The sequence below is a fragment of the Suricata suricatta genome, chromosome 8, assembly GCF_006229205.1.
Source record: "Suricata suricatta isolate VVHF042 chromosome 8, meerkat_22Aug2017_6uvM2_HiC, whole genome shotgun sequence".
In the NCBI taxonomy this organism is placed as follows: Eukaryota; Metazoa; Chordata; class Mammalia; order Carnivora; family Herpestidae; genus Suricata; species Suricata suricatta.
The window spans coordinates 40,754,854-40,781,985 of NC_043707.1; the positions used below are offsets into that span (position 1 = coordinate 40,754,854).

General features: G+C 40.7%; 1 protein-coding gene across 3 annotated transcripts; it reads right to left on the bottom strand.

Moving 5' to 3' along the window:
* Positions 1-2,924: 2,924 nt before the first annotated feature.
* PRPF3 (pre-mRNA processing factor 3) lies at positions 2,925-25,622 on the bottom strand. 3 transcript variants are annotated; one of them, XM_029948443.1, is made up of 17 exons: positions 23,070-23,156; positions 22,474-22,623; positions 21,482-21,612; positions 20,150-20,245; positions 19,368-19,514; positions 15,408-15,491; positions 15,015-15,235; positions 14,005-14,311; positions 12,724-12,890; positions 11,894-11,973; positions 10,060-10,203; positions 9,224-9,323; positions 8,937-9,050; positions 7,790-7,908; positions 7,424-7,507; positions 6,134-6,195; positions 2,925-3,804 (listed from the first exon to the last, which is right to left on the bottom strand). In XM_029948443.1, exons 5-17 carry the CDS (start codon positions 19,383-19,385, stop codon positions 3,658-3,660), a joined length of 1,647 nt encoding a protein of 548 aa, XP_029804303.1. In that variant the 5' UTR covers positions 19,386-19,514; positions 20,150-20,245; positions 21,482-21,612; positions 22,474-22,623; positions 23,070-23,156; the 3' UTR covers positions 2,925-3,657. The 3 variants fall into 3 exon arrangements, with proteins under 3 accessions (XP_029804303.1, XP_029804300.1, XP_029804302.1); XM_029948440.1 differs by lacking the exons at positions 20,150-20,245; positions 22,474-22,623 and adding an exon at positions 25,500-25,622 and having other exon boundaries at positions 23,070-23,256; XM_029948442.1 differs by lacking the exons at positions 7,424-7,507; positions 20,150-20,245; positions 22,474-22,623 and adding an exon at positions 25,500-25,622 and having other exon boundaries at positions 23,070-23,256.
* Between the last annotated feature and the right edge of the window lie 1,510 nt (positions 25,623-27,132).

The window sequence follows — 27,132 nt, forward strand, 5'->3', positions numbered from 1 at the left end:
AGACTGAGCCACCCAGGCGCCCTGCTTTCTTGTTTTTGAAAAATATTTTGAGAGCGAGCGAGCGAGTGCATGCGGGACTCAATCTCACAAACTGCAGGATCATGACATGAGCTGAAATCAAGAGTCCAACACTTAACCAATTGAGCCATCCACATGCCCCAGCACTTAAACCTTTCTTAAAACGAATTCTTTTGTTTCTGTTAAATGTACAATCTTTACTCAGATCCTACTAAATGAATGACTCCTTTCTCTGCCTGTTGCTAGTTTTCTCACCCTGTGTGTTTAAAAAAGTTCCATTTTTAGCCTTTTTGTCATCTTTCTCCTAATCCTTTCCTAAAGATTAAATTTTCTCACCTGCATTTAGACCTATTTAAGCTGGAGATCCTACTTATCTTTGATTCCACGCCTTCCATCTAGTTACCAAATCCAATAGACTTTACATAGAAATCTCATGAATGAATTCCTTTTTCATTCCCTTTGCCCTCTTCCTACTTAGTCATCACTACCATTCTAATAAATTATGTATCAATAGCATCGCAGTAAGTTTCCCAGCCTCTCTCTTCAGCTTATACACTATTAACAGATGAACATCTTAATCTCCCTCCACTCAAAAAACAAAACAAAGTGTTCCTTGTTACCCATCAAGTAAAAGCCCTGGCTTTTAAGATCCCCTACAATGGTCCCACTCTAACCTCCCAGTATTCTCTCACATGCCTTCCCTCCTTAGTTCCTTGGGCCCCAAACTGATCTTTTCCTTAAATATATCCTGTAATTTTCTATTTATAATTAATTCTGTTCTTGATACCTAAGATGTTTTCTTCTGTTATCAAAATCCTACCCTTCTTTCAAGCACTATTTTAAATTGCCTCTTTCAGGGGGCACCTGTTGGTGAAGCGTCCAACTTTAGCTCAGGTCATGATCTCGCAGTTTGCGGGTTCAAGCCCTGGGTTGGACTCTGTGCTGAGCCTGCTTCAGATCCTGTGTCTCCTTCTCTATCTCTGCCCCTCCCCTGCTCGTGCTCTGCCTCTCTCTTTCAAAAATAAACATTAAGCTAGCTGTCAGCACAGAGCCTGATGTGGGGCTCGAACCCACGAATGTGAGATCTGACCTGAGCTGAATTCGGAGGCTTAAGCGACTGAGCCACCCAGGCACCCTGATATATTAACATTTTTAAACCAAGAAAACTATTTTCTACGTTGATCATCTCACTTTATGCTCTATAGTAAATTCCAAATTTCTAAATTCTTCCTAGAAATCTAAAGGACAAATGACTGCCACTAACTAGAGAGAATATACTTCATTTCAAACATTATGAAAGGAATTACTAAAGTTTACAATGTATCTTAAGTGAGAACAGCATCCCAAGATAGGAACTGCTCTGGGAATCACATTACTTTGAAAGACCACAACTGTCCCTACCACCTTAATTCACAAATGCAGCAGCATATGTAAGGGCTAAGAGTTTGGGTTGTAGACTAACCAACCTGAGTTCAAACTAAACTCAATTACTTAGTATCCATAACCTTGGGACATATGACTTATTCACTCTAAGCTTCAGATTCATCCTCTCTAAAATCTTCTTTTCTCTTAAGTTTATTCTGATAAAAGAGTCAATGCTTTCTGGACACCATGCTTAATACAGTACGGGGTCAAGAAAATTTAAAAACAACAAAAAACCACCCTGAGACACAGGGAGATTAAAAGCTTTTTCAAGGCACAGTTAAGTCTATGAATACAATGAATAATTGTATATTATTCTACAAATATTCCTTTTAGGCCTTATGCAAACAGTACTTTTTCAAAGTTGTATATAAATTATTTACACACATTACTGTCATGAATCCTTTAATAAAGCAGAAACATTTATTTCTGTAACAACAAATTGTCCCCCTGGATTTGCTTAAATCAAGAAATATGAAAAATGAGTTTAATTCTCTAGCTCTGATCTTGCAGATTCAGATTTACTAGCAAGCACCCAATTCATGGCTGAGGCCTGGCAAGCTCTTCAGATTTCATCCTGCTCCAGGAATAATTAGTTAACTTTACCTGTCTGGGTTAAAGTTTACCTATCTCTAAAACAAAGCGAGAGAGATCATACTAGGTTTTCCTTAAGGCCTTTAGTAGTCCCTTCTCTTTGCATCTCTTCTATTCTAAAGCTCTTTCACACTGCCTTAAAATTGGAACTCTAAGACTTCAAACATGTAATTTTTAAAAAAGTGTTAATTATGTTTTAACTTTTTTTTTAATGTTTATTTTTGAGAGACAGAGATAGAGACACAGAGAGAGAAAGAGAGAGAATGAGGGAGAGGGGTAGAGAAGGCGGGGGGAGACAGAATTCAAAGCAGTTCCAGGCTCTGAGCTGTCAGCACAGAACTCCCTAACCATGAAATCATGACATGAGCTTAAGTCAGATGCTCAACTGACTGAGCCACCAAGGTGCCCCTTAATGTTAATTTATTTTTGAGAGACAGAGAGACAGAGTGCAAGCAGGGGAGGGGCAGAGAAACGGAGACACAGAAGCCTAAGCAGGCTCCAGGCTCTGACTGTCAGCACAGAGCCCGACACAGGGCTCGAACTCAGAACCATGAGACCATGCTCCAAGCTGAAGTCGAGCACAACTGACTGAGCCGTCCAGGTTGCCCCAGAATGTTTTAACTTTTGATCTAACATCCATTTTCCAACACTATTTCCTGGTAAGCTCCAACTAGAGGAAGTTATGGGAGCTCTAGTGGCTCCTGTGTTTGATCCACGCCCAGTATATCCTCAACAGGCAACATGAAATGGAAGTGTAAATGTACACTTGGACTTCAATGAGTACTTACACTGATCTAACTATTCCTAAAATCAAACCAGAAACATTAAGTTCTTAAACAGAACCATATCTAATCAGATTCTTTTAAAAAGAAAAAAGAAACTACACATTGTCTTAGAAAAAGATTTTTTTTTAATTAGTAAAGAGAGGAAATAGGCTAAATAACTGAATCCTTTTCCATTTTACACACTGACCCATAACATCCTCCCTGGACTCTCTTTGCGTCCACTTCACCACCATGCACGTTGTCATTTATGCACCTCCTGAGGAAATGATTTCCTGTCCAAACTACGTAGCCAAGACCTGTGGTAATCTACCATGTGACTCTATTGAAGGTTAATAGATGGACACTCATTTGTTCTACTCTCTTTTACCCATACCATTATCTGTTTCCCTCCACTCCAGGAAAACAGTATTTATTACTCTTGCAACAAGATGAGGTCAGAAATTTCCATTAGACATCAAAAATACATATCCATCCATTCATCCTTCCATTCATCCATTCACCCATTTATATATACATAGATATCAATGACAAAAATTTTTTCCACAGCAATTGCTAGAAGTTAGGAGAAAAGATCACCTGAAAACCTAAACTCCAATACCTGTAAGTGTGTGAAAAATATCATACCAACTTTAAAAATAACTCTTTAATCATATGCACATGAGGGGAAGAAAGGGCGGCACCAGGCTGACTGGGGAAGGGTGTAAGGTATCTTCCCTTTGTCCCAATGTCAGCTTGGCACAGTTCTGAGATCACACACACAAGTGGGACTGAGTCGGGAAGGAGAGTAAGGACTGAAGAGACGAAGGCAGGAGAGGAGAGGCAAGGGCCCGCAGTAGTTTCAGTCGGTGGACTCCAACACAGACTCACTCAGCGCGAGGTCCCAGTAGTGCTCCGCCCCGTGCTTTTTGAAGTGCTCCCGAGCCATGTTTTCTGTAGGGCACTGTTTGAACTTCATCTCCCCAAAGCTCCGGTCTTTGGCTGTACCCTGGGGAAAAAGACAAAATTTATAATAAAAATGCTATTTTTTAAAGATTTTATTTACTTTTAAGATTTAAAAAAATGTTTTAAAATTTACTTTGTGAGAGAGGGCGGAGAGGCAGAGAGAGGGAGAGAGAATCCCAAACACAATTTGCATTATCAGCATAGAGCCCGAAGCAGGGCTCGATCTCAAAACCTGTGATATCATAACCTGAGCCAAAATCAAGAGTCAGACACTTAGCCAACTGAGCCACCCAGGCGCCCCAAGATTTTTATTTTTTAAGTAATCTCTACATCCAATAAGGTTCTTGAACCTACAATCCTGAGATCCTGAGAGTCTACAGGCTCGACTGACTGAGCTGGCTGGGCACCCCAAAACACTGCAATTCCTTATTTAAATCAGATAGAATACTCTTTTCAAAACCTAGTAACACGTGTGAAGCAATATGCCTAGCTGAACATGATTTTATGGTAAAAACTATTTTAACCTCCATCTCCTTGGATATTTGCATGAGTCTTCATGAATTTATAGGCATAAAGGTTTCAGGTTTGTTTGTTTTTTTTACTGGAGGATGAGGAATTCTGTGCTCTGGTACCTGGGTGATAAAAGCAAGTCAGGAAGGACTATGGAGGGTGAGATGGGATGAACTAGTTGCCCACCAGGCCTCTAGGACTAGATTAGGGCCTTTAAGGAAGAACCAAGGCTGAAAGAACCCTTTCCACAGACTCAGTGAGACCCTGCAAGAGGCTTTGGGGTCCACTGAAAAAGAACAATATGAGGGTGAGATAAAGAGGGGAATGAAAGTAGGGGGGTGGGTATGTTAAGAGGACCACAATAGAAAAGGATACATTATTGGGCGTAACCACATTCTCAAGGCACCAGCAGCAATGACAGTTATAAAGTGCTATCTCAAGAGGCTTTCAGCGATCAGATTCCAATAAGCAGTAACAACTGCCTATTAAGAGTGGTCTTAAAGAACTGGGGAGATTGGAGGGAATTCATTTCAGTAAGTGCTCTTCTGTATTATGAGAATTTAATGGGCATTCACTACTTTTGAAATAATACTTTTACAATAAAGAACTAGTTACTAAATGAATACATTAAAAAAACAAAAGATAGGGGAGCTCTGGGTGGCTCAGTTGGTTGAACATCTGACTGTTGATTTCAGCTCAGGTCATGATCTCATAGTTTGTGAGACTGAGGCCCATGTTGGGCTCCATGCCGAATAGCATGGGATTCTCTCTCTCTCTTTTTGCCCCTCACCCACTTGTGTATTCTCTCTCTTTCTCAAAATAAATAAACCTAAAAATTTTTTGAAAAAATTAAAAACATACGTGCACTCAACATAAATGAATAAAATGAAAACATTAACACAAAGGTGGAAGATAGCTATAGTGTAAAAAATGTATTCTGGAGCTGGAAGAAAAGGATTACTGCAACACATCAGGATAAGGAAATAATTACTGAAAAAAAATTTTAATGCTTCCTGGAAAAATAGGATGGTATTTTATATGCTTAACAAACAGTGAACAATCCTTAATTCACATGTTGGTCTAAATAAGCATTTGCATTCATTTATTCTTCACGTTCAGGCTAATACTGGTTCAGGGTGCCTGGATGGCTAAGTCAGCAGAGTATGTGACTCTTGATCTCTGAGTCATGAGTTCAAGCCACATGTTGGGTGCAGAGCTTCCTTAAAAAAATAAGTAAAATTTACAAATTAAAAAAAAAAAAAAAAGAACCAATACTGGTTCATTAAGATTTCAGGGGTGAAGGACCTGTATAACCCTAAGCAAGTTACATTTTATAGAGTGCTATTACATAGTAATCTAATTCTGGTGTCAGAAAAAACTGACAAATAGAAAAAGAAAACAAAATCCACATTTTGTAGACAAATCAACAGTAATTGACATTAAGTGTCTTGCCCCAGTTGAATAGCTAGTAAGTGGTATCTCAACTTTATATACTTAGGTCTAGTACTTCTTTCACTATTATCCAGACCAAAAAAAAATTCCCCCAGTGATTCATCTCTGTCTTTCCAAGTCTCATATCCATGACTGTGAAATAAACAACTCAGTTGAGAATTTGTATTCTTGCTACCAGTTTTCCATACTCTTCCCCAGATGGCATATGCTATGTACTCATCAATTTAACTAAAATACAGCCAGGAAGAATCTGCTGCCAAACCTGTAACAAAGAATTCCAAAAGGAAACATGAACTACTTCGGGAACCAGTCATTGCTTAGCATTCCCATCCCATGGCTCCGCTAGAACAGCGCAAACAAGCAGAAGTTAGTGGAAGTCCTGCTTCAGTGTTTTCCTAACGGTCACCTACCTCCCAGACTAGTACACATTTGTTGGTTTTCTTCACAGCTTCCTCATCAGATTCCTCATCATCTGGAAAAGACAATATAGCTAAATCTTGCTCTAGACTTAGAGACTAAGATTTAGGTTCTAAACAAAGAGTATTCAAGTGTACAATTCTTTTAAATATTGTCCCCCTTTCCCTTGTATCAGGATCAAATGTCTTCTGTTATCTTTATTTCCCGCAAATCAGATCGAGAGTTCCAAATAGATTTTAACTAACTTCAACATTTACTGTGCACCTAATAAGTGTCAAGAGCTGCACAAGATACTAGGAACAAGGAGATAAATAAAAGACAAGGAATCAACAATAAAAACTAGTCCTAAGCACTTTGAAAACCAGGCTTGAGATGCCAACACGACAGAGTCCATTATTAAGGAGTTTTTCATCTAATGGAGGAAGAGGACTGATAAACCAAATGAAAGTATCTTAGAAACACTGTAGAACAAAAGAAAACATAGGTCAATTATAGTAAAAAGTTTAAGTAATGCACGAAAATATCTGAACTAAGGACAAAAAATATAAAAGGGCCAAAGTAAGGAAAAATTAAAAAAAGTGTGACTCTCTGCACATGTTAAAAACTAACCCAGGTCTTCCAAGAAGGGAAAATGAATACTGACAGAAGAATGATGGTCAGGAGGGTGTCAGATATATTTTACACATATATAAAACTGGGCAAAAGAATAAAAAGTGTGTGTGTGTGTTGCCTTCAACCCTTTAGAAAACTTCTTTCAATAGGTGCCTAGCTGGCTCAGTCAGTGGAGTGTCTGACTTTGGCTCAGGTCATGATCTCATGATTCATGGGTTCGAGCCCCGTGTCGGGCTCTGTGCTGACAGCTCTGAGCCTGGAGCCTTGTTCAGAGTCTGTGTATGTGTGTGTGTCTTGCTCTTTGCCCCTCCCTCACTTGTTCGCTGTCTCTCCCTCTCAAAAAGAAACTTTAAAAGTAAATAAATATTCTTTCAAAAAATAAAATCTAGACAATGCACATCTAAGTGCATAGCTTGCTGAACTTTCACCAAGTCTGAATAGACTCCCAGAAGATAGGGAAAGAAACGCATTAAAGGCCAGGCAGAATACCATGCACGTTGTCATGTAGTAAATATTACACGAATGTCTACATGTTCACAGTCCAAACAGGTTTTCCTAAAATTCCTAAACATTATCTAGTGTGAGTAAGTGTCAGTAGGCGGGGAGGGGAACAGATGAATGGACAGAGTACATCCCCACCTCCCTCTTAATCCCCTCTAACCCCCATTCACCATCTCCCTTTGTGTTAGATGTCTGTTCATCCCACTTTATCCGATGCAGCATAAGACGCTTAAATTTCTTCTGGGCCTTGGGGCCTGGAAACAGAGAAGGAGAATTTTGCCAGAGTTGTAGAAGAAGATGAAGTAGAAGGAACCTCTGAGCTCATGTGATACTCAGTCATTAATGTGGTAGTTGAAGCAATGCCAGGAACCACATCTGAGGTCCTTCCACTCCAATAAACACAGAATCAGAGGCCCAGGGTATTATACCCAGATATGGCTCTAAAACGCTCTCTTTTCCTCCTTTCTCCCCACCATGCTAATCATTTCAAAGCCTAGGTTGCGTGGGGACAGTCTCCTTCAGGTTTTCAGACTCACCCCCTTCCACTACTACCACGTTGACATCCTTGTGCAGTACTACCACCCCCGTCAGGTACAGCTGCCCAGCATTGGCCTCAATCTTGAACTTCTTGGCTGGGTTGCTCAAATTTCGAACTCTGGAGAAGGGAAAGTTTAGTTATGGCTTTGGTTTTAGTTAGCATCAGTAGCTGCCTGAATGGAATGGCAAATAAACAGATGGATCCAAAATGGTTTTGTCTCTAAAAACAAAGATCTGCAGCGTAAGCAAACACGCTAATGCCTGAAAGGTAGAATCAATGAATCTAGAAGTAATTCCACTTTCTTACACTTCAAAGACTAGCACTGTATACCCTACAACAAACAGCAATCAAAATGTACTCCAAGGAAGGAGGGGTATTTACCATGATCCAAAAAAATGTGGAAGCTAATGGCTCCTGACAGTATCAAGATCAACAAATTCTTTGCCTTCTAGATGCTTGTAGTCAGAATGCTACTCATGGAAAATTTCTAGAAGGCTGCATGAAAAACTATTAGTAGCAATTACCTACAGTAAGTGGTGCTAAGGGTTCAGAGCAGGGGACTTTTTCAGCAAGGCCCTTCTGTATTGTTAGATTTTTAAAAATTTTTATAAGCATCATTACTTTTATAATAATGTATCACTTTTGTAATAAAGAACTTATTAAACACCAGTGCATTTAAAAATAGAAGGATCATATGCACTCAACATAAAAGAATAAAGTGAAAACATTACTTCAACACAAATGAAAATTTTTACAACATATTAAACATATTTTGGAGTGGGAATAGAAGGATTACTGCAATACAGAGAATAAGAATATAGTTACTGAAGAAACTTTTAATGCTGCCTAGAGATACAGGGTATTTTCTGTTCCACAAAGGATGAATGATCCTTAGTTCACATCTTGGTCTCAACAAGTAATTTATTCATTCATTCTTCAGAACTAGTACTGGTTCATGGAGAGGCCCTCAGAGATAGAAGAGCAGGTCTTTAATCCTCGCCACCATTATAAAAGATTCACTAGCTCCTAATTGATGTCGGGGTCATTGATGTGAGGTATGCTTTAGACCACAATGATTCTGCCTCAAGCACTTGGAAAACGTTTGGCATTTCTAAGGGAAAGGCTGGCCCAGTTTGGACACCTACCTATATACAGATATGTGTACCCCCTGTGAAATATCTTCTTTAAGCTTTTTAATTTTCTTGACCTTTCTCTGTTCTGCTGTAAGTTTTCGGGCAGCGTTGGCCTCTTCATGCGCTCTGTCGTGACAGGAAGGACATCCACAAGTGAGAAAGGCATTGATGATCAGAGGCAAAGCTGAGGGAAAGAGAGAGCAACGGAGGACTCTCCCCTCCCTCCAAATATGGATCCCCCCAGAAGAGTCTGGGAAAGGTACTTGCCCTGGGTTTCCACCCAATCCCATGGCACTTACTTCTGTCTTTTTGCCATCTGAGCTCTGACATGGGCTTCTACCTTCGTGGGGTCTTGGACAGCTTCTGTTCCTAATACTCGCATCAAATTTGAAATTCTCACTACAGGCAGAAAGAAGATTAAATTAAATTTCCAGCTGGGACAACCTGTCACTCTATCAATTTATAACTGTTTACTTATTTCAAATCTGCTCAAAGCTCACTTCCTCTAAAAACCTCTATCTTGAAAATCCCAAATAACTCAGTATTTGTAGACGGTCACACAACATATATAGTTGGTATATGTTTATCTGTACTGCTTGAAAATTTACAACAGATAAGGAATTTTATTTCTATGGTATTTTTCACTCTGGTAACATTTAGTGAAAGCTCCTAAACACAACAGTGCTCACTCAAAATAATTACTGAATGAGGGTTTAACAGTATTTTCATTTTTCAAATATAGAGCTCTGTACTTAACAACTGTGCAAAGAGTATAACTATTATCTTCATGAATCTCAAGACCAATATTCTTTCAGGAAGATCAGAATATATTTTTATACTTAAAAAAAAACTTTAAGTGACCTCTACAGTGAATATGTTGACTGTCTTTTAAGATTTCATTTTATTTATTTTCTTACATGTTCATTTAATTTTTGGAAGAGAGAGCGAGCAAGAGAGAGAGACAGAGGATCCAAAGCAGGCTCTGTGCTGTCAGCACATTCATGAAAATTTAAGAAAAGAATAACGAATGATTCTGAGAAACAGAAAGCACCCAAATATTGAGAGATGCCAAAGCTCCTCTGGAAGGACACAGATACACTTCCTGCCCTTCCTTCCCTGCTTCAGAGATAAGTACCTTTGGGTTCTGGAGGAGGCATTAGGCCTAGCCTGACTTTCTCCTGTAGCTCCTTCTGTGCCTCCCTCCTTGTTTGTCTTCGAAGTTTCTTCTGTTCCTTCTTGGTAAGATATACCCCCAGAGTAACAGGTGTGTCATTGTCAACTGCCAGGTAGAGAAATGAAAGCACAAACGCAATAACCCTATTAGGATGTGGGTGAATATCAATCACATTAAAAGAAACTTTAGTTCAAGTTTAGTTATTTTTAGGTTGTGATAGCAGTAGCACTTTACTATCTTACTATCTATCTATCTATCTACCTACCTACCTATCTAAAAGAGGGAGAGGGTAGGGGGTGGGAGGCAAAACCTAAACAGGCTCTATACTCAGCGCGGAGCCCGACATGGGGCTTGATCCTACGACCCTGTAATTATTATGACCTGAGCTGCAATCAAGAGTCAGACATTCAGCTGACTGAGCCACCCAGGTGCCCCATTATGTTATGTTTTTTAAAAACATTCTTTTCTTTCATGAGAGTGTTCTAATTTGTCTTTTCTTGAAGCACTTGAACCCTTTAATCGGCTGAAAAGTGGCAGACAGAAAACAAAACTGGATCTGCTCCAGTTGCTCAGCATGAGGATTTGGGGCAGGTGGGGCCAAGATGATGGAATTTATAATTTTAGAGTTACAGGGATCAGGGAAAATCCTCGGGACTCCCAAAGCAGATTTACTCAACTTTTTAAAAAATATATTACTATTGTATATTTTATTTATTTTGAAAGAGAGAGCAAAAGCACGAGTGGGGGAGGGGCAGAGAAAATCCCAACCAGGCTCCGCACTGTCAGCACAAAACCCAACACGGAGCTCGAACTCACAAACTACGAGATCATGACCTAAGCTAAAGTCAGATGCTCAACTGACTGAGTCACCAAGGCGACCCTATTACAATTATTTTTAAAGTTTATTTAAATAATCTCTATACTTCACATAGGGCTCAAACTCACGACCCTGAGATCAAGGGTCATGCTCTTCTGTCTGAACCAGCCAGGAGCCCCGTCAACTTTTTAAAACAAATAAAATCCATTATGTTCTTCTAATGATCCACACTAATGACAACTAACGAGACTCTGATTAAGTAATATTCAATGACTATCATATACTGTATTATCTCAAAGTCTTGATCTATTTTTCCAAACTTACTGGTGTTATTGGCAAGCAAATTTACTAATTGAGGTATTACCTAATCTGCCCATCCGAAATATGATGAAACTTAAATCTTTTACAAGCTACATAATTCTTGAAGAAGGCGTATCAATTAATATTTCCTCTACATGTGAAAAAGTTCTGTGTGCTAAATGACTTACCCAAGGGACTCAGCTAGTGGAAAACACAGCCACAACAAAAACCTATCTCTTTCGGGTGAGCCAACAGGCTTTTGCTACAAAAATGATTGAGAGAGAAAAAGGCTGAAGACAAAGACGACCAAAGAAGGACAGGTATCTGACAGTGGTGTACAAGACCAGGGTTGGGAGTCAAAGATAAGAATGTTTTTAAAACCCAATTTGTAATATACTTCAGTTGAAACCATCTCTAGAGTAGGCCTCAACGCTCTAGACTTGCACTGTCCAATACTGTAGCCACTACCACATACACTACACTGAAATTAATTAAAATTCAATACAATTTAAAATTCAGTCTCTCAATTGTATTAGTGCAACTCAGGTTTCAAGTGCTCAGTAGTCAGAGGTGGACAGTGGCTACCATATGGACAGCACAGAAAACATGTCCATTATCACATGAAGTTCAGTTGGATATTACTTCTCCAGAGCGTTGATTGAGTAATCTAGACATTACCTGGAGGGTTGAGTTGGGCTGGATGTTCAACAAGATTTGTGATTCCAAAATAATCTTCTCTCTTGGGATTTTCCTCTGTACTAAAATTGGAGGAAGAAGGGAAAACAGGATATGTGGGTAGAGACAATTCTAAGGGAGAGTCTCAGAAACACAATGAAAAAACACTCTCCATAGTGTATTCTAGCACCTTTTAGTGTGCGTATCCGTGACATGTAATTGTATTACATAAAATTTTCAAGATGAGAAAACTGGGTCCACTAAGGTTGGACATACAATCCATATGAGTCATTCTCAATCTTTTTCTACCTAACATCCGTGATGGATGGATGCCACATTCTCTCACTAATAACAATAACTCCCTGGGGCAGTGGTTGACAAAAGAAGGATTAAGGAGAAAGGCTGAGACAGTCTCCTAAAGCCATGTATCAGAATTATAGAATGGATATAATTAAAGCTCGCCAAGTGTTTCTCAAATGCTTTCATTCTCTCCCCCATCAATTAAGACTCCTTCCTCTCTATTGTAGGACTGGATCTTTAAGAAACCTATGACAGGTAGCAAAAAAAAATGTAATTAAGAAAAAAAAATAACCATGTATAACAATAGCAAATATAAAATTTACATCCTTTCTCTTTTAGATCATTTGTGCCTATTTCTTCCCTTGTTAAGCTTAAAACTAAAAAATAACCTATACAACAGATTCTTTACAAATATATGAGTCTGTATACTGTTATGTAATTCGCTAGGGTTTTATAATTTTGCTTAATGCATGAGTATTATCTCTCCCAATAAAACTCTAGCCTTATTACAAGGTATTAACTAACAAACTCACAGGTCAAAGCCATTGGGGATGATGTAAGAGTCCCACCACTCAATTTCAGGGATATCTCCTTCCTTTAGCTCCTTTTTAGGAGCAATGAGGGCCAGCCTAGTGGAAGTATGGATGCCTGTTTTTCGAGCTGCCTGTGAGATCTCTGCCTGCAGCTTCTCCAACTGAGCCTAAAGATAAGATAAAAAAAGACGGGAAAATAAATTGGAGTCACAGAAAATAGGGAAATAGCAGAATTCGAAATTTTAAAGTACTCCCTTGTTGAACTCTTCATGCCTAATGCAAAGAATTCATAACTTCTGAAAACTTACAAGAAAATAGCCATTCTACTTTATTCTATCCTTTACTTAGTTGATTTATATACAACTACTCTTATTACCACCCTTCACCCCACAGTGTGTGCCTGCAGCAAATACACAGAAATGGAATTTTATGAAAACTCCATTCTGAGAATGAAAACAAGGAACAAAACTCAATGAATATAGAGTTAACTCAACTCTCCAGGTGTGTGGATTATCTGCAGTAAATGTTAACACTAGGCTAGCTTTCCTCAGTCATGCAGAGGGTTCTGAACTGTTTCCCTCCACTATATGTGAATTTTCAATTTTATTTCCACTTAAGTAGAATGAAATTAAGAAGACAAATCAGCTAAAAATCAAGTATCCCGGGAATAAGTAAAGTATTTTAAAAATTAGTCATTGCAGGGCACCTGGGTGGCTTAGTTGGTTAAGTAACCAACTCTTGATTTCAGTTCAGGTCATGATCTCACGGTTTTGTGAGCTCAAGGCCCACATCGGGTCTGTGCTGACCTTGCAGAGGTTGCTTGGGATTCTCTCTCTCTCTCTGCCCTTCCCCTGCTGCCTCTCTCAAAATAAATAAAAATAAACTTAAAAAAAAATTAAGTAATTGCTTTATTACTTGTATATCTAATTGCCTAAAACTCAGAGAATTGAGTTTGTAGTATTTTAGGACTATATTAAATTTCCTTTGTCACCTTCCTAACTTCTTTGAAGTTCTAGGTTATATTCTTTTTTTGTTTTTTTAAGATTTTGCTTTTAAAGTTTATTTACTTATTTTGAGAGAGACACACAGCATGAATGGGGGAGGGACAGGGAGAGAGAGAATTCCAAGCAGGCTCTGCATTGCCAGTGCAGAGCCCAAAATGGGGCTCAAATCCATGAAGCCGCAAGACCATGACGTGAGCCAAAACCAAGGGTCAGATGCTAAACCAACTGAAGCACCCAGACACCCCTGAAGTTCTAGGTTATATCCTAAACCAGATACCTTTGTCCGTAATCGTTGAGCAATCTTCTCAAATTTGCCCTTGTCATGGAATTTAAAAGTGCGTCTCTGGCGCTGGGAAGGGGCAATTGAGACTCGAGGGTCAAAAAATGTATTAGACTCCATGTCTTCTGATGGCTTTTCTTTTAGCTGCTGTTTGAACTGTTCCCTTTTCACAGCACGAATATTGGCCTTCAGAGTGGGCATGCGATGTGTCAGTTCAATCTCTTTGCCTGTAGCATCTACAGTGCGACCTTGCTCGTCGAGAATCAGTGGTGTAGGTTTAGTTTGATCTTTTAACTCCACCTTCCTGAGAAACAGCCCACAAAGAAAGAAATGCCATATGGGACAATAAATAAGGCAAACAAGAAACAAACAGAAAATAAATCAAACCAAACAAAGAGAATAGGGTTACACAATTCTAGGGAACATAAGCCCATCTGTGAATAGTAACACCTTGACTGAAAACATCAAATGAAGTATGTGAGTACAGAGTACAATCGGGTGAAATTAATGTATATATTACATCGATAAGAATTTGCAGGGGTGTCAGGATGGCCAAGCGGGCTAAGGCGCCAGACTCAAGAATTTGCAAGCGTATCTTCACTCCTAGATTTCTGAATCAGACATAATATGCCAAACCAATTGTAGATGCTAAAAATAAAGTCTATCATCTTTATCCAGTTGTAGAGAACTTTCAGACCTGGTCTCACTTGCTGAGGTTGAGTGGATATAGCTCCGAGTTAGGAACCAGGAGACATGGGTCTATTACTAGCTCAACAACAGAGAAATAAGCTTAACCTCAGTTCTACCAATTATTAAAAGAAACTAATAAATTCTGCCACAAGCAAGCTAAGAGAATTCAATTGGTATTTATTAAGCATAAATAAGAAATATGAAACTGTGAGAAATGACTTAGGTTCCTTGGGAGAAGAGGGTCAGTAATATTCAAAGGTAGTTACTGCTTCTCCAGCTTGAGAAACAGTAAGGGGTTCCATGAGACAGATACTCACGGGGGAGCGATGCCCATGGCGTGGAGATTGGCCAGCCCCACCATGTTAGCATTGCCGATGAGCCCTGGCTTCAGTGCCAGCTGGGCTTGGATGCGGGCCTGGAGTTCGGCAGCTTTCCTTGCCTTCTCAATGGCGTCATTCATGAAAGTGGCAGCCTGGGAAGGCTGAATAGTGTTGCCAATTGGAAGTCGCTCTGGCTGGGAAGAGGAAGGAGTCTTTGGCTGTGAGAGAGAGAAAAAGAAATCAGAATCAGAAGAATTTGGCGGACAGGTCACACATGTAGACTGGTAGATGGTGGCATGGAACGTGCAATGACTTGCAGACTCAAGTGAGTGGACGGCAAGAAATTCTTTGCAAAAGAGTCTCCATTTCAGAGTAGTCTGAGCACAATACCTGAGGCGTAGGGGGGCTAATGAAGCTTAGCTGCTTTTTCCTCTCCTCAATTTGCCGTGTTGCTGCCTCCATCATCTGTTTGATCTGCTCTCGGCGGGGGGAAAAATTTTGAAAACCTGTTAATATCTCTTTTTTATTTCTCCTATACAGGTTCCTAAACACAAAAGGCTTTTTAGGTCTGGGGAACAAAAAGTTTTTTGAATGAACCCATCATATTCTGCCTATACCACAGACTAAAAAATGTTGTAAAGAAAAGCCTACATAGCTGAGCACCAAAACTTTTCAATCCATCTTCTGCAAGGAGGATTGGCATATGAGATAGTAACATATACCTTCATGATTAAGACTCAGGCTAACGGAACCCTAAGCTTGAATCTTAACTCTGCCACTTACTGCGTATGTGACACTGGACATGGAATTTAAACTCTAAAACTCCGAGTGCCTAAGAAAGGTAACAATAGGACCTACCTTACAGGGCTGTTATGAGCATTAAGAAAAAAAAACTCCTGGCAGAGTCCGCACAAATTATCATACTTTTAAGTTTACTTATTTAATTTTGGAATCTCTACACCTAACAGGGGGTTCGAACTCACAACCCCAAGATCAAGAGTCACATGCTCTTCCAACTTGAGTCAGCCAGGAGCCCCAAATTATCACACTTCTGATGAATTCCTGCTTTGGGTAACTGGAGACAACAGTGGAAAAATCTGTTTCCTAGCCTCTGTAAAACCCTTCTTCTGTCCTAAAGAATATGAGAGTAATAAGCTTTGAGAATACAAATAATTCTTGAATTTTCCGAAAGAGACCTTGCTGTCAAGATATTTCAAGATATATTTTTAATTAATTTAAAAAATGTTTTAATGTTTATTTTGAGAAAGAGAGGGAGAAGAAGAGGGAGAAAGGGTAGGGCAGAGAGGGACAGCACAGAGCCTAACACGGGACTCAATCTCATGACCCTAAGATCATGACCTGAGCTGAAATTAAGAGTCAGATACTTAAACAACTTAACTACTCAGGTGCCCCTAAATTTTTTTCTTTTTCTTTTTCTTTATTTTAGAGCGAGCGAGCGAGAGAGAGAAAGAATCCCAAGCAGGCTCCATGCTCAGTGTTGAGCCGGACACAGGTCTCAATCCCACAATCCTGGGATTATGACCTCAGCCGAAATCAAGGGTTTGATGCTCAACTGACTGAGCCACCCAGGTACCCCTAAAATTTTTTAAAATGTATTTAAGTAATCTCTACACCCAACGTGGGGCTTAAAACACATGACCCCAAGGTCAAGAGTCACATGCTTTCTGTTTGAGCCAGCCAGGTGCCCCGTTAAAATTTATTTTATTTAATTTTAAATGTTTATTTATTTTTGAAAGAGTACAACCAGAGGAGGGACAAAAAGGGAGGAGGGGTCAGAGGATCTGAAATAGGCTCTGCACTGACAGTAGTGAGCCTGATGTGGGGATCAAACTCATGAACTGTGAAATCATGACCTGAGCCAAAATTGGATGTTCAGTTAACTGGACCACCCAGGTGCCCTAAAATTTATTTTTGACATCTGTTTTGAGTAGGTGACATATTTACATAGATCAAGATACAAAAAAGTACAAAAGAATATATTGTGAAATCTTCCACCCCTACTCTCCATAAAGCACCAGTATATTTCCCTGCATAAATATCACATATAGATATATGTAAACAAATTCATCCACCCACCCAACCACACATATGTATATATTCAATTTCTCTTCCAAGAAATTTTAAACAGTATAAGAAATATTTATTATTTCCATAGGATCAAAATCGATTTAAGAAAGCCCATTTTAGCGGTGCCTACGTAACTCAGTTAGTTAAGCATCTGACTTTGGCTTGGAACCTGCTTCAGTTCCTGTGTCTGTCTGTCTGTCTCTCTCGGCTTGAGCTCTGTCTCTGTCTTTCAAAAATGAATAAATGTTAAAAAAAAAAAAATTAGGGGCGCCTGTGTGGCTCAGTCGGTTAAGCATCCGACTTTGGCTCAGGTCATGATCTCATGGTACGGGAGTTCGAGCCCCGCATCAGGTTCTGTGCTGACAGCTCAGAGCATGGAGCCTGTTTCAGATTCTGTGTCTCCCTCTTTCTCTGCCCCTTCCTTGTTCGCACTCTGTCTCTGTCTCAAAAATAAATAAAACATTAAAAACAAATTTTTTTTAATTACACAGGGCACCTGGGTGGCTCAGTTGGTTAAGCGACCAACTTCACCTCAAGTCATTTTCGTGGGTTCGAGCCCTGTGTCGGGTTCTGTGCTGACAGCTCAGAGCCTGCAGCCCAGTTCAGATTCAGTGTCTGTCTGTCTCTCTCTCTCTCTCCTCCTCCCTGCTGGGAGCCGCACTGGCTTTGCTGGATGACACAGTCATAGTGAAGAAATGGCAGACGTTTGCACAGCTCCTGCCATGAAGCAAAACTGGTATCTCCTTCTATTATTGGCTCATATTGGGAATGAATGGGACCACTGTTATTGATTCAGCCTCACAATGTTTCAAATCAGACCGATATTCCTCACAGTTACCCCATAAGAAAAAGCATATTCTTGTCCTTACATAAGAGATTTTAGATCAAAGTGCTGCAGATGTTTGCCAAAAGGCTCTTCTAATGAGCCTTGCATACTGAAGACATAAGGGGGGCTAAAAACACAAGAGTTAGAATTAACTCTGGCCCAGAGAAGAAGACCCTAACTTAGAGATAAGAAACAGACAAGGACCAGACATAGCTGCTACATATACCTTTACTAATTGGAACCACAAACACCCTCCCTTGTACTGACTTCAGTTATGAAGATGGATAAAAAACTAGAAACCCAGGTACAAGGCCGACACACATAGGGCCCCCATTATGCTTACATCAAAGAAAGGGCTTTCTCTAGCAACTTGCTAACAAGCATTCTTTCTCTTATTGTTAGTGAGCTAAATAAAATAACTCCTAGCCTATCTATACACAATTTAACCTATGTTTTAACTTTAGCACTACTAACTTAAATAACATGTATATTATCCTGTTTTTTCTAAAAACATTGTTATTCTCTTGGTTATAAAATTTACTCAATCTCACTGTAAGTGCATTACATGACTCAGTTATAACTTGTTAATTAAAAAGAAAGTCATAATTATTGGCAAAAAACCAACCCATACAAAGTATGATGGGTTTGTTACCTTCTTATTCTTGGGGACTGATGCCAAGAATATATTGGGATGGTCCTATAAAAACACTTCTGTAAAATTTGTTTCTGTATACTTTTGATGATCAAAGCATCTTACCACAAAGAATTAGCCACTGTAAAAGATTTCTATTTTCTGATGTCATGTTATTGCTTGACCAATAAAGAAAGACACCAAAGCAGATAGAACAGAGATGCCTGCCTGGTGATCAAGAAAGAAACTTGTGGCTCTTTCATCACTCTCTCATGCCGACACTGTCCATCCTTCAGGGAACCCTAGACCTGCTGGAGCTGGACTATGGCACCTCCCCTACTCACACTCTGACTCAAAAATAAGTAAAACTTAAAAGAAATTTTTTTAATTAAAAAAAACAAAAGAAAGCCCATTAAAAAAAACATTATTCTTATTAAAAACAAATCAACTTGAAATTATTATGGTGGATTATAGCATCTCAGCATTATATGTGGAAATTCTCCTGTCATCAAGCTGAGTTCTGATCAGTCAATAATTTTCTCAGTGACCCAACAAAGCAGACCCTTGGGCAAATGATGTATGTAACACCTTTGTTTGGAATAGGCACTCAGTAAATGCTACTTCAATAGCCTTCAGGTGGAATACTCCTGGTTAAACTGAAAAACGATAGAACAAAAAGCAGTAAATAAAAGCTCCCCAACGCTAAACACTAATTCAAATTAAGGTTGAATGAATGAATCTGGACCCCTGCATCTCTTGCTTCTTCAACTCATAGAATCGGTGCTTTAAGTCCCTAATTACTCACCTGGAGCTTAGTCAGCATGCCAGGACTCTCTGAGGGAGGCCCCGGGATCACTTCAGGCTCCTCTTCCACCTCCTCAAAACGGGGTATCCGTCGCTTCTTTACTCCTGATGATTCCTTGGAGATCTCAGAGTCATCACCAAACACTTCCTAAAGAAACCCAAGATGAAAGAAGAGTTTTCTCCCGCCCATGGGAAAAGGGAAGACTCATCCTAGTCCCTATCAGCATTTTGTAGCTTTTCCCAGAGTCCTCTAGACCCTCCACCACATGGACCATCTCACCCAACTTCATCATTCTCCTACTCCAGTCAAGCAAATTTCATCTCCATGTCCTTATAAATGTTCCCATCTCAAGGTCTTTGCAATTACTAATGCCTACATTTGCAATGATATCCCTCAACTTTTCCCACACCCCTGTTCCAAATCCTGCCTAAAACTCACCTCCTCCAGGAAGTGTTCTTCACTAATAATCTCATCTCACTCTGACCAAACTGCTGTTTCATATCCTCTTAGCACTTAATAGCTGGGTTCATATTACATAAAATTACACTGTTGATATTCTGTTTGCCAAGTGTTAGGTCTTTCAACGTTAGTATTTTCTCCCAACTAGAATCTAAGCTCTTCCAGGACAGGGGTTTTCTCTTTCTTCTTCAGTATTACCCAGTAACACTTTGTTCTCATCAAACAATGGGAACTCAAATATGCTGACTGATTTGCAAGGTGAATTTAACAGGACCAAGAGTGGCCAACTGGAAGGGACAATGGGAAAAAGCAAATGTACACACCGGTGGTAGGCTTTGGGTGACATCCCCTCTTCACTAGGAGGGCTCGTGTTTTGCAAGGACATATCCTCAGCCAGGGGCGAGCGCTTCCTGGAACTCCTACAGTTCAAGAAAAAGGACTCTCCCATAATATATTGTGTGGGGTGGGGACTTGAATGGACCAAAATGGGACCCATATCCCAAAGCTATCTAGATACCTCCTTCAAGAAACCATTTTTATTAATCCCACCCAATGTAGTCACTTCATTCACAGCATGCCTCAGCCCTTACACAGTCACATGCCTTATTACAGCATTAGCTTCACTCCACAGATCTGGGGATATCGTGGATTAAGCATTCCCACTTAAACATAACAAATTCATCATCAGTCTGAAACCCTACAGTCAGCTCTAAAACTTACATGAGACTGCTACTTAGATTTTGGAATTTGTGACTGTATTTTGTCATGCCCCTCCTTAACTTGCAAATTCCTTTAAGGCAAGGACTATTTCTTATTCCTCTGACCACCCGCAATGATTTAAACACAAATTCTCTATTTTGTCTTGGTTATATAGCCTGGCCAGGGGCCAAGCAGACACTGCTTATTTACTCTTCGTGCCCCAGGAAAAGCAATAGGATAGCCAAGGTATCAAATGCACTTTGGAAGGTTTGATGGGAGTCACAGAAAAGACTTTTCTTAAAGAAAGAGAAAAGAGATAGAGAAACCAGTCACCTGACACTGCTAGCATTGAAAGAAAGCATGACCAATCAGCAACTACCAAATAAAAAGTGAAGGAAGTAAGACAGTAAATGATGGTCCTTTTCAATACTCCACGCAAGGGGCCAGATGACCAGCAATATGCTATACAGCAAACAGCAGGCTCTCAAGACATACAGGAAATAATACTTTTTGTTAGGTATCCCATCTACAAGTCCATTGCAGAGAAACCTCTAACAGGAGCAGCGATGAGGTCTGCAGTAGTGGAGTCACATTCTTAAACAATTTATTAGGTATCAACTAAACCAAAACATAAAACCTTAGAGCAATCAATTTATAGGTAGTAGTAAGGAAGCGGAGAGGAGACACAGGGAAGCATAAGAACCAAAACCCCTAACTGTACAAAAAGGACAAAGCTGCCAATTGTTTCCCTGAAGTATTTCAACCCATGAACTTAACGTAGTTCATCACCGTAAGATGGTGGTAACATAAGCTCACCTTCTCTCATGTAATGTCTAAGCACCTCTCTTAAATATTATACATTCTAATATGAAACATCACAGTGTGAGGCAGGTAAGCTCAGCAACTTTACCATTCAAAACACTCCCAAGCTCATCAGATAGTTAACTGTAACCTACCTTTAGCTCTCGTTTTCTGCTCCTGTCACTGCTAGACTTGGAATGTCTAGAGCTCCGGCCTTCCTCCACAGCCTCAAACAGTTTGTCCACAAATCGGAGAGTAGAATCATCAAGAAAAGGTTTCAGATGGTCTAACAGGAAAAAGAGGTGGCAGGGTTGAAAAAGAGTACAAGGAGTGCGTGGGTGGCTCAGTCGGTTAAGTGTCCAGCTCTTGATTTCTGCTCAGGTTATGATCTCATGGTTTGTGAGTTAACGCCCCTCGTGGGGCTCTGCTGTGACAGTGCAGAGCCTGCTTGGGATTCTCTCCACTGCCTCTCCCCTGCTAGCACACACAGGCTCTCTCTCTAAATAAATAAATAAACTTAAAAAAAAAACCACACAAAGACAAAGTAACAATACTTAGTCCAATACTAGGCATATAACAGACACCAACACTGGAATTTTATCTCCAGGAGGGAGGGAAATGTTTTTCCTAAGTTCTCTGTAGGATTCCCATAAACCCTCTAATATTGAATGACCTTGCCCTATGAGGAAAAATACAGTTACAATTTTTTCCAGTAAGGAGTAGCATAGCAAGAGCAATCTATTCAGATTCAACATCAAAGTTTATGATCAATAATCACCCCAACTCTTTCCAAAGAGCAAGATGTAGGAGACTACCATTAACAAATTATACCTCTCTCAACTTTTTTCATGTTTTTTTCCCCAAAAACATAGTTATCAATCTGAACCTGAATATACTCATCTGACTTTAGCATATTTCTTTTTTCTTTTTTTTTTTTTTTTTGAGAGAAAAAGCGTGCAAGCACGTACATGCCCCCACAAGCAGGGCAAGAAAGAATCTGAAGCAGGTTCTCCATGCCCAGCACAGAATCTTAAGGGGGCTCACATTCACAAACCATGAGATCACGACCTGAGCCAAAATCAACAGTCGGACGCTTAACCAACTGAGCCACCCAGGTGCCCTTAGCATATTTCCTAAGTAAATATACCTTAGTTGATTCAACTAAGTTGACATTGCTCAAAGGAAGTCAATCTGAGATTCAAAATATGTCACAAATGGGGTGCCTGGCTGACTCAGTTGGTAAAGCAGGCATCTTGATCTCGAGATCGTGAGTTCAATCCCCACGTTGGGCACAGAGCTTACAATTAAAAAAAAAAAAGTAAAATGTTACAAATAGTATAGAAAAATAAGAAAAAAAGCAAAACTAGTCACAGATTATTCCTATTATAATGCAGGAGAAAATAATATGGGTCTGATTTTTTTTTTAGACACTCCCAACAGAGAGAATTTAGGGAAGTTCAAAGCAACGCTTGGGATCCTGCTACAAGTTAAGTGAAAAGATTTCACAAAACAGAGGTGCCTGGGTGGCTCTGTCAAGTGAGTGTCTGACTTTGGCTCAGGTCATGATCTTGAGGTTCACAAGTTTGAGCTCCACATCGGGCTCACTGCTGCGAGCTCGTCAGCAAACAACCTGCTTTGGATCCTCTGTCCCCCTCTCAGTCTGCCCCTCCCCCATTTGCGTACACTCTCTCTCTCTCTCAAAAAATAGAAACATTTAAAAGCAAGATTCATAAAAGGACATACCAGCTGCCTTCTTCTTGTCCATGCCCTTGCCCACACAGTTCAGTGCTGCTGTGACCACAGTGGGCTCTGAGAAGCCCAGCACCCTCTTCACTGTCTTCTCTATCCATGGCTTCAGCTCATCCAGCTCCCTCTTAGATAGTGCCATTCTACAGGAAGAGGGCAGCTCAAACAGGATGCAGTACCACACCTAAAAAGAAACCAGGAAAACATTTAGTTACAGGATAGGGAAAAAGCATTCCAGGCAGCTCCATGTTTAGTATATCAGGAATTCCATCTCCACATCTCTTCTCAATCCTTAGGCAAGTTCCTGCACTTCCTTTCAACCTAAATACTTTCTGTAAAACCCATTACTTGAAAGCAGAAAGAACTATATCTCGTTTGTAACCCTAACTCAGTTAAGTATCAGTAGATCCATGAAATCTTTGGAACAAACAAACCCTGGGAATAACCCAGTCTGAGTTCTAGCTTCTTTTCCGATTTTGTCATCACAAGGATTGGCAAACATATAATAACCTGAAAAGAAGACTGAAAAAGCTCACCCAGAGGCTGGCTTTTCTCTCTCCTGCTTCCAGATAGGTATTCTTTAACCTAGCCTTGACCTGCAGGTTTCCCTTCTTTTAAGGGATTGAGGGGTGGGGGTGGGGAGGAGACTATCCTGGTCAGCCATCCTATATTAATGTTCATAATCCTGGGGCACCTGGCAGGCTCACTTGTTACAGCATGTGACTCTTGTTCTCAGGGGCATGAGTTCAAGTCACACACTGGGCGTGGAGCCTACTTCAAATAAGTAAATCGCTTAAAAAAATAACAAATCTCATAAACCTTAAGAATGCTGTCACATTCCTCTACAGAGATATTCATCCCTGTGGGATTCTGAGCTCATATCATGTTCTCTCATGTTCTATTCTGTCAGCTGACTTCGTAAGATTACTCCCTCACCTCAGAAAAGAATGCCTTAATTTTGGATGTACTTTCTCTCTCCCTTTTCATCTTTATTCTACTTTTTAGCTTAGCAAAGAAAGCACTATCATAAAGAACACCCTACAACAAATCTTTTAATGCAAGTTAGTATAGTTCCTCAACATGATTCATGTTTATATTTTTGAGCTCCTACTTAAACAGCCAGAGAAAATTTTATTTCCCTGTTTTTGTCCATAAGTGCTTAAAGTCAATAAACTGAACTGACCTCAGTTTCCAAGCTAACTTCCTCCCAGCACTGCTACAAATCAGGGCCTCCAGGAGTCAATCTTTCTAGATATTTTAAGACATCTTTTCTCCTAAAAGACAGTCTGATTAATTTCTACTTTCTTGGCAGGTTTATCCTCTGTAAGACCTGTTGCTAAACAGTGTATTTAACTTTGGAATAACTAGATTAAAATCAAGAAAGTAGGAATGAAAGATTTTGTGCCTCAGGGACATGTTCTGTGAATAATTCTATAGCAGCTCCATTCACCTATATCATGAAATATAGTTTATAACTCTCTGTATATTACACATGCATTACTCAAAAGAAGCATATTTAGACAACACAGAGAGTGAAGAAAGAATTCACACTGAACATTTGGGTCACAGAGCTCTACTGTTTACCAGCTTTTGGGCAAGTAATTCCTCTGAGTCTCAGTTTACTCATCTTACAAAATGAGGTCAATCTCCATACCTTCATCATTCTTAATCATTCAGTAAATATTTATTGTATAACTACAAAGCCTCAATCAGTGCATGGGGTATTGCGGATACCTACAACAGTGAACATCACGGACAATCCTCGCCTTAGGGAGGCTTACATTCCACTAGAATTAAATCATGGGCTAGAAAGTGTTAGCAATTTGAAAATTCGAAGCAACAAATGAGGTATCACTCTATCAGATGAAGTGGGTGCCCAAACGCTATGCGAACAAATGTATTTGAGTTCAACCCAATCCTCCAGCAAACTAAACAGCCAGTGGACAAAAATACAAGTTTCGAACAGTAACTAGCTTTGTCACTAATCAAATGTTCAGCAATAACTGCCTGGGGCGGGGCGGGGCAGGGGTGGGAGGAAAAATAGGCAGAAGGATCTCTGAATGAGCAGGTAGCAGAATCCAGTCTTCTGAAGAATCTCCTTACTCCGTGCTCTTTGCTACAACCGGAGTTTCCCCTCTGCAACCCCAGTTCTCTCTGCTCTCTCCCTATCCCCCACTGGCTCCCTACCCCACCTTATACTCCCCAAGCTCCCATCTCAGAGCCAGTCCCCCCACCCCGTCCCCTTCCCGCCCCCGCCCTTTTTCTTCTTACCAATCTCACTCCAACCCCATTCTCCCCCAGAACCCTGCACGTCTTCGGCTTCCTCCCCACTGACCCTTCCCGCCTGCGTCCTGCCCTTGGGCCGAGCCCCGGACCTCACCGCTCGGACCACAGCGAACCCTCCCCGGGCCCGGGGGCACTACTCACCTCACAAACTTCAGCCCCTGAGACGGAGCCCGAACGTTACACCGGAACCGGAAACCCTCGGACTGCCCTACGGCCTGCCGTCGCTACCGCCACGGCCGCCGCCACGCCGCAGCCCCCGACACGTGACCGGGAAGGGCGGGGCCACCGATTCGCGCAGCCGTAGTAACCGCGTTCTGGGCGGCGGAGCGCATGCGTGCCCGGGCTGTAACGTTTGCCCGTCCAAGTTCCTGCCTCTTTAGGTTTCCCCAGCGAAATGTGGTAACACGATTACTGCGAAGCTAATGTTGCCTGAAGCCGAAACTGGGCTGCTTGCGGTACTCCTAGTGTGAAGAATAAATGCGCTGAAAGCGGGGGTTTTGCGTTCGGGCTAATCGCGGCCGTTCTGGTAGTAAGTAAACCTGAGTCGTGGTCGCTGGCATCAGCCACCCCTCTTACACTTTCTCCCGTACTTAAGAGCGGTGGCAGACACTACCAAGAAAAATGAGGGGCATAGTAGGACTCTGAAGATAGCCGCTGCCCATCTGTGCCTCTTAGTGTCTCATTCATTCACTGACCTAGTAAATATTTATTGATTGCCTGAGAATCTATATTACCTAATGATTAAGAACTAAAGCCAAACTGCCTCGGTTTGTATTCTAGCTCTCTCACTCATTAGCTGTGACATTAGGCAAGTCACTTAAGCCCTGTTTCCTTACCTGTAAAAAAACAAACAAACAAACAAACAAACAAACCAAAAACCTTCGTGGGGCTGCTGTGAGGACCGCAAGAATGACAGAATGACCGTAAGTACCTCTCCGAGTTCAATAAAGCTTCATTATATAATTAGCCAGTTGCCTCATAAATGTGTAACAGACATCTCTAAGTTTAAGTGATGAAAAACTAAGCTCCTGATTCTAACTGCTACCCTTCCCTTCCCCAGAACAGCTCCCAATCTTCATCCTCAGTTAATGGCAAGGGTATTCATAGTTATATAGGCGGATAACTTTGGAATGGTCCTGCTCTCCTGATCCATTGGACTTACTCTCAAATATATACAGAATCCACATGCTTCTCACCACTTCCACTACTCTCAATTTTATGCTTAGATTCGTTTTTTTAATGTTTATTTTATTTCATTTTTTGAGAGAGAGCGTGAGCAGGGGAGGCACAGAGAGAGGGACAGAGGATCTGAAGCAAGGCTCTGTGTTGACAGCAGAGAGCCCAAAGCGCGGCTCAGACCCACCAACTGGAGATCATGACCGCAGCCAAAATCAAGAGTTTGACGCTTGACCGACTGAGCTCCCCAGGTGCCTCTGTGCTTGTATTATTTTAGTAGCTTCCTGCTTTCTGTGTTGCTTCCGTTTAGTCTCATCACAAAAGCATAAGCAGCAAATTATCTAGTACTAGATGACAAGAACTATAGTGATCATGTAAACACATCAGAAACGTCATTGTTATTCCTCTGCTTAAAACCATCCCTTGGGGGCGCCTGGGTGGCTCAGTCGGTTGAGCCTCCGGCTTCGGCTCAGGTCAGATCTCAGGTTCGTGCGTTCGAGCCCCGCATCGGGCTCTGTGCTGACAGCTAGCTCAGAGCCTGGAGCCTGCTTCCAGTTCTGTGTCTCCTTCTCTCTCTGACCCTCCCCCTCTCATGCTG